At 37.8% G+C, this 7,993-nt stretch overlaps 1 protein-coding gene across 1 annotated transcript; it reads right to left on the bottom strand.

Annotated features, from left to right (window-relative positions):
* Nucleotides 1-1,466: 1,466 nt before the first annotated feature.
* LOC101314091 (vesicle-associated protein 2-1-like) lies at nucleotides 1,467-5,139 on the bottom strand. Its single transcript, XM_004300292.1, has 8 exons — nucleotides 4,982-5,139; nucleotides 4,727-4,863; nucleotides 3,734-3,804; nucleotides 3,561-3,642; nucleotides 2,937-3,052; nucleotides 2,721-2,840; nucleotides 2,178-2,252; nucleotides 1,467-1,815 (listed from the first exon to the last, which is right to left on the bottom strand). The coding sequence occupies exons 2-8, from the start codon at nucleotides 4,785-4,787 to the stop codon at nucleotides 1,630-1,632; spliced, it is 711 nt and encodes a 236-aa protein (XP_004300340.1). The 5' UTR covers nucleotides 4,788-4,863; nucleotides 4,982-5,139; the 3' UTR covers nucleotides 1,467-1,629.
* Between the last annotated feature and the right edge of the window lie 2,854 nt (nucleotides 5,140-7,993).

Genomic DNA, 7,993 nt, shown 5'->3' with positions numbered 1-7,993 from the left:
GATTCGACCTGCACATATTTTCAACCAAGCTGCGCTTGCCATGTTAGGTTGGAAAATTCTAACTCAACCATCAAACTGGTGGGTTCAATTGGTGACTAACAAGTATCAAACGAGACCTTACTATGCCCAAAAAATCTTCACATTCTTATGTTTGGAAAAGAATTTTAGATTTAAGACATATACTTTTAGAAGGATTGCGTTGGATTATTGTTGATGGTTCTTCGGTTTTATTTTGGAAATTCAACTGGTTAATGCCTTTTCCTTTATATCAACTTATTCCTGATCATGCTAGCTAGGAGAGTAACATTGACTGGGTTGTTATTGTTAGTCATTTTATCGTAAATGGAACTTGGAATGTATCCCTTTTAGAACAGACTGTGCCAGTGGATATTGTTCAAATTGCAGTGCCTCTTCCTTTATATCCTAAACCAGAACAATTTGTTTTGGCTACTGCAAAACTCTCAACATGCATCCTCATTCTAATGCTTCTTTTTTACATAAAATTTGGAAATGAACTCTACATCTCAAATTTAAAATCTTTTCATGCCTACTACTTCGAAATAGACTAAAGACTCGTCATACTCTCTCACTCTACCATTCTCATGTTCCATCTTTTTGTGCGTTTTGTGATAGGTACTTGGAATTTAGAAACAGTGGAATGAGTCGATCATCTGTTCACTCAATGCGTCTTTGCGCAAAGTGTATGGATGCTCTCACCTCCCACTTATAGACCTCCCTTTAATTACTCTTTCATTGCTTGGTTAAAGTCCTTATTTCACACAATGAAAAATCTCATTTACAATTGGTTTTGATGCTCTCTTGGTCGATCTGGCATAATTTTAGAAATATACAAACTAGTAGCAATCAATGTTACTTTCATGCTAATTCTTTTCTTAATAATTATTTAGCTACCAATATTCCTTCTCATAAACCAAGAACTTCACGCTTTCCTATTATCAAATGGCATCTTCCTGCTGCAGATTATATGAAGATTAATTTTGATGTGTCAATTCAATATAATCAATATATGACTTGGAGAGAGAAGCAGGGGAGATTATATTAGAAGGATGGTCAAGGATGAGATCGAATTGTGTGCTAGCATGTCACACCAGAAGCTATAGAGCCAAACAAATGTTGAAGCTTATTTGGCAAATGACTAGGTTTCATAGCTTTTTAGCTATGAAATATACTGGAGCACATTCATTCTTCTCCATGAGAACCGATATCCAAGTATTGATCTAGGTTTAATCAATTAATCTTTTTCTATTCATATATAATATTAGGTCCAACTGTATCTTAACACTTCGGTAAAAATTTCTCTTCATTTATGTAAGGTCAGTCGCTATTGAGATTTGAGAATATAACAATCATCTTCTTTGTATGTGTTCGGATAATTTAGATTCAGTGATGGAATCACAGGCACAATTCGACATAAAACAATGAACAGTACAAAAATAGAAACATATATATTTATAATAAATCAACTATCACGATGCAAATTTGCAACAATCATCAATATACAAAAGAAGAAGAAATTGAAGTAAAGCAAACTTTCCATCAACCAGAATGCCCAGAGGGATTATACAATGAATTTTGTCATGAAGATATATGATGATGTTCTGAATAACGTCAATCCATTAATGGTGGATCCATTAGTGGTGAAGATTCTGTGGATGGTGAAACTTCTATGGGTGGTGAAGACAGTGACAGATTCAAGAGGAAACCAACCATGAGTCCGATAAGTCCCACGAAAATTGCGAAGGTGAAGGAAAAGCTTGGGTCACCTTTCCGGTATCTCCGCCTCTTCAGTATGTCCTGAAATGAACAGGAGTAGACCATCAGTGGGGAGGGCTGCGGGTAAATATTAACTTGGCCTTGATGCTTTTTATGTATATGTTCTTTCAAAGGACATCTATGTATTAAACATGAGACTATAACCACTACTTATTTCAGCTCTTGTCAACTTCAGGAATACTATTTGATGTTATGTTGAGAGAAGATGAACGAAGCAAAAATGATTAGTACAGACAAACTATGCTATTTCCTTTTAACTCCTTCTATTGTTGTCGTGCACATTAAACAAATGCAGAATTAACGGTAAAGGTCTAAGAGAGGTTAAATACTGATGAAGTCTTTTGTATGTCACTGAGGAGCAAGGAAAATAATTAGAAACTGACCAGTTCTTGTTGAAGTGTCTGTGTTTGTCTAACAGCTGAATCTCTTTCTTCCTTCAGGCGCTGGAAAGTCTGATTCTGCAGTAAAAATAAATAAATTTCAAGAGTAAATAAGAATAAGAAAAAACTTCAATTATACTATACACCAATGTGGTCTGCTTAACAAGATACTATATATTAACCTTACAAGATTTCAGGAAGAACCATGGGATCAAAAGAAAGTAAGCTAGAACAATATAACCACACTCGCAGTTGTGGTAGCAACTAGAGCCTCTTCACATCATCCCTTTGCTACTAAATATCATTTTGAATACCGCCCTAACTTAATTCACACACTAGTAATCACACGAAATCTAGAGTTCAGGTTTCTAGTGACAAATCATCTAACGATTGCATGGCAGGAAATCTAATGCACACATTCTTGGACTAAATATGTGAAGTAGTCGGTGAAGAATTGGCCTCAAAAAACGAGAATAAAAAATTGTACATGCACGTTATAGCAAGACAAAAATTTATTCCAAAATTATGTACTTCAAAAAAACTCACAGAATTGGTATCAAGACCACGCATAGAAGCTCCATCTTCATTTCCTTGACCTGAACCAGGAGTTAAATACACAACTCTAAGCTTGCACTCCTCTACTGTCCTTCCACTTTCCTTGGTGAACTGGATGAAACATTAAAGAGTGAACAATGTCATTACTAGTTCAGGTGAAGCAACTTAATAAGAAAATGACATTAGTGTTGAACTTAAGCTTCTTACAGTATCTTGTGGAAGTTCATCAATATCAGAATTTGGAGGCACTATTGTACTCTGTAGGAGAAATTTATCTTTACACTGCATGTCTGGAGGATATTCTCGTTGGGCCTGGAGGGTGACTGCAGACCCAGCAGTTAGTGGAAGACAGTAATTATAAATCTTTAAAAGAGAATAAAATAGAACATAATATTCACAATTTAGCAGGCTTGTGAACAAAGCTTAAGAAAATATTACACTCTTACAACTGGTACAATTCTTAGATCAAAAGGTTGTCATTCATTGGCATTATGTTCTTAAAATTCAATCATATGTGAGACATTTCTACCGCACTCATTACAGTTACAGCTCAAACAATGGAGATGATTATTGGGCAGTATCGCTAAGATCTGATTTGTAAGGTATCAGATCTTACAAATTTAGTACTCGACTTGGTTTGTAAGGTATCTAATTTGCAGAGTATTCCTAAGATACCTCTATATCTTGTTAGGTAAAGCAGTGGGAGAGACAATCTGTTTTGCAGTGTATTCCTAGGATACCTTCACAGCTAAAATCCTTACTTTCAATGTGAAGCTAAGAAATATAAAAAAGAAAAAAATGAAAACCATAAAACAGTAACAAGTAGCGCACCTCTGATGACACATGAGTCCCAAGCTTGTATAATGCCAGTGTTGGGCCGTACAAAGTACTTCTTAGGGGAAGTGGTTTTAACCTATGGAGAAAAAAGTGGAAACTATTAAAAACATGTTGAAGAAAACAATACTCTTAATGCGTAAAACCGAGTATCATTCACGAACTCGTACCTTGAAAGCAACATGGTTTTCTGTATTGTTGCTGACTTTTAGGTCACAAAAGCTTTGTTTTTCCAGCTCAACTGATTAGAAAATGTCAAGACCAATAGTCCATTAAAACTGTATTACACAATACTAAACTATCCAAGAAGAAGTACATAACCAAGAGTTTGAAAACCTTCCTGGAGGGTGGCACTATAACTCTATAAGGATATCAGGTTACAGTGTGGTATGTGCTTATTTGCATTCACTTCCAAGAATTTTATTCAATTTGAACAATTTCAAAGACCAGCCGAACAAGTGTTGGCAATAGTTCGTATGATTTCTAGAATTCTAGTCGACTCTGTACCAGCTTATTGTATATAATTCCCTTGCCCGGTTATTCTTATATTCTATTGAACTTAGCCAGGACTACTACTGATATACCAGTTCTCTTAACTCAGACTAGAGCTTCACATGCGAAGATTCCTACCAGAACCTAGAATGTAGCCAATGGGGACGGAATAAAGCTATATATCCCCCAGTAGTAGCCAATTACCATTTAGCTCAAAGAACCACAGATGCTAATTACGGCAAAAAAAAAAAAAAAAAAAAAAAAAAAAAAAAAAAAAAAAAAGACAGGGCTCAAGAAAGCAATGGATACAAATCCACAGGCCATGAGGAACTAAACAAGATTACAACAGAAGCACAATAGCAGTAAACAAGAATGTGGGGTCAGGCACGCAACCGTACTAAATCAGCTAAATAAAACATCCTTAAATTCGACTCCTAGAAACATTTCCGACTATGATTTGCTTCATATGCTATCATACAATTTACGACACTAATTTCAACGGCTCAATCATACCTACACTAATATAAACCAGAAACTTTGCTTGGCCCTCAATGATCAAACTTCAAATAACCGAACAAGAAAAACAAACATGATCAACACAATGCCTAATTTCCGCTGTTCATGCATTTCGATGATCATCATCAAGAACTGCATAGGGAGAGAGAGATTACATTGAAATCGGAGCTCCTCGGGAAGAACAGAGATCAACTGATTACCGCCGCCGGCACTCATGATGCGCAACCACCAATTCCAACAATGACTTGTATATATTTGTTCGAGTTGTGATTCAGCAACCAATATCAAAACCCTGGTATTCACATTAGGACAACAAACCCTAACATCATCATCATGTAATTCAGAGAGAGAAACAAGGTGGGAAATTGAATGGTGAAGGGAGAGAGAGTGAAATTGAATTGGGGACTAACAGATGGAGGCAGGAGCGTAGGTGGAGGAGTACGGATTGCTCGGTCCAATTTCTACGACTGGGAGGGAGCCTCCAAGATCGGCCTACGGTCCGAGCGCCGAGTGAATTATGGAATGGCGGAGAGGAGCAGAGGACACGTGTCGGATGCAGGGGAATGAGGAAGCCCGCTTCAAAAGTGAGGGAGAATTACAAGGACAGCTTTTTTAAGCGTTTAAGTGCGTACCGTACTCTACTACCCCAGAATGGAACTGCGATCCTCTGACGTGTCTCTCTCTGCCTTTTCACCTGGAAGTTTATTTGTATTTTATTTGACCGTATCACAATCACATACAACACCAATTAGTATCGGCGGTGTATGTGTCAATTAATCAATAATAACAAAATATATTGTATTTACGGTGGTGTACTTGAGTGTAATATTAGTATCATGTAATCTACAACAGACCGTGCAATGAAGGCTCTTCGACTAAAGGTCTATAGAATTCATAATATGAGCGTAAGACTAGAGAAACATTTCATTGAGTCGAGAACTTGTAGCGCATTCTAAAGGACTTCATGATCTCTTGGGTGTGCACGAAGAGTCGAAGAGTGTATGTGGTGCAGTTGCCATTGAAGCAGTGTACTTGGATTTGGTTATGAGGGAGCTAATGTAGTGATGTCTTGCAACCCAAGTTAAGTGGTCAATATAGATGCTATTATTGGATTGATCACGAAGGTTAGCTATTGACAAATTCAGAATCAATACTCTGTTGGTCTGTTGCAATCACATCTCTAGCTAGCACTACAATTCACTTCGTTCATATTCCGTCTCTTTGGGGAAAGAGAGATTGGTATGCAAACATATTATGGCCTTGTTTAACTCTGATATCTTTGCCTCTTCCGTATATCCATGTAGAGCAAAGAAAGGAGATGTAAGTGGCCGGTGAGAGTTGCGAGTACCTTAGGTATACTCTCTGGATGTATACCTACCTTCTTCCGATTATACCAGGGACTTTCTGGTACTTATCTGAATTCATCGGGATGAATAATTAGAGGCCTAGAACAGTACAAACTCAAAGTCACGTCCTAGCCGGACACAATAATAGGCAGCAAGGGAACGATCGATTCACGATCAACCATCTCAAATCTGATCGACAATAACTCGGATTCTGTTTTCTAGGATATGATCCAATATTCGTGAAGCAATCTGAATGAAGGTCTCTATGTGCTCAAGTCTCATAGATGAAAGTCTGAAGCTAGACAGAGAAACCCCATTGCCATACGCTGGTACTAAAATACTGTCTCTCGTCGACCTTCATCTGCTTCAAATCTTCCGATGAAATGAAACTAAGTTTGTGCAGGCTACACTTTCAAGTACTTTTATACACAAATCAACCTTAATCTCCTTCTGTCCCTATCCTTCAAGGAACAAGGCCATATTGTCTAGCAGGACAACAACTTCGTCCAATCCCAGCACCAACACCCCTAAAGTTGGGCAAATAATGTTTGAATGTAGTCATGGAAATCTATCAATAAAATGGGGTCATCTTTTCAACCTATAGAATGCACTTCGTTGTTGACAACATAAAGCTCCTAATTAATTTATGGGAAATTCGTTCATACGGTATGTCAACTTTAAGTCTTTATAAGTTTTGGTATACCAACTTTCTTAAACATCAGAATGGTATGTCAAGTTTCTCCCCCGACCAAAGATCGGTGCTTTTGATCGTCAGCTCCGTTACAACGCGATTCAAAATTCAAAAATGGGGGGTACTATGGTAAATTTACGTGCGACCGATTAAACCTAATTATTTTCTCCTAAAAATTAAACTCTCTCTCAGCCTCTCCTCTCTCCATCTGGTCTCTTTCTCTTTCACTGTCCGCTCTCTCTCGTCTCTTTCGTTGTCACTCTCTCTCGTCTCTCTTTCTCTCGATCAACCTCTCTCCATCGATCATACAAGCAAAGATTTTGCGATGTCCAAAGTTTGGAGATACTTTCGTCTCTCTGGGGAGCCACCAACATACTCAGGTAAAATTAATGGTCCCTCTCTCAAATTTTAATCCATTTACTCGAATGAATCGCAATACTTAGTATTGTTTATGGCCATCAATCGTCTATGTTTTCATATTTCATGGGCGTGTCTAGGGTTTGGTATGTTTACTGTGTTTGTTTTTGTAGAAGTTTTTGTCTTGATGTGCCATTATTCTTTAGGGTTGTCTCTGTGATGTCGGGAATGAAGTGGTTGGGGATTTGATCGAGAAAGGATCAGGGCATAAGGGTGGGTGGGTGGGTGAGGGTCTCTTAATTCCCCCAGATTGGGGGTTTTCAACATGAATAAAGAGGGTTGTGTTTGGGGCTTGGTTGGTGACCGTCATAACTTCATCATATGCATGCTTTGGACGAATTGATTGTGTTTTGTGTGTGCTTAATGTGTAACAAATAAAGGGAAAAAAAAGTGACAATTTTTTTTCCCTTTTTCACTTGCAGATCCGACTGTTTTTACTGTGAGGGTTCACCATGGAGGAAGATTTCACTCTAATAGGGGATTAAATAGGCATTATAGAGGAGGGGAGGTATGTTTTGTTGATGGAGTTGACCGGGATAAGGTTTCTATGACTCAAATCCACTACTGGGCAAATGATTTGGGGTACCAATCACCTCCAATTCAATTTTGGTTTAGGATTCCTGGGAGTGAAGAGGGATCAGGATATTTGCCCCTAGGAGATGACATAGAGGCAATAGAGATGTGTGATCATGTCTCCCCTAGGACTAAGCTTTTAGACATGTACATAGTGTGTACTAGTGAAAGGAAGGTGTTCTGTGAAGAAGAACTTAATGTATATAATGAAGACTTAGATCATACTAGTTTGCTTGGTTGGTGGATTGATGATGTGGAAGAAGGAGAACCTAATCATGAAGAAGATGATGTTGATGAGAACCTGAATGATGTTTTTGGGTTTGGGAATGATGATTTAGTGGATGACGATGGCCGAAATGATGAAGCTTTAATAAGAGATGGACATGTTGATAAGA

The sequence above is a fragment of the Fragaria vesca genome, linkage group LG5 (assembly GCF_000184155.1).
Source record: "Fragaria vesca subsp. vesca linkage group LG5, FraVesHawaii_1.0, whole genome shotgun sequence".
Classification (NCBI taxonomy): Eukaryota; Viridiplantae; Streptophyta; class Magnoliopsida; order Rosales; family Rosaceae; genus Fragaria; species Fragaria vesca.
Note: the sequence above shows the minus strand (reverse complement) of the source record. Positions and strands in the feature narration are given on the sequence as shown.

Bases quoted from the DNA above. Each gene is read 5' to 3' on its own strand.
- LOC101314091 (XM_004300292.1), bottom strand. From the start codon at position 4,787: ATGAGTGCCGGCGGCGGTAATCAGTTGATCTCTGTTCTTCCCGAGGAG. The intron at 3,805-4,726 runs GTAATCTCTCTC...TTTTCTAATCAG, and splicing joins CGAGGAGCTCCGATTTCAAT to TTGAGCTGGAAAAACAAAGC. The intron at 2,841-2,936 runs GTAAGAAGCTTA...TGTTTCATCCAG, and splicing joins ATGAACTTCCACAAGATACT to TTCACCAAGGAAAGTGGAAG.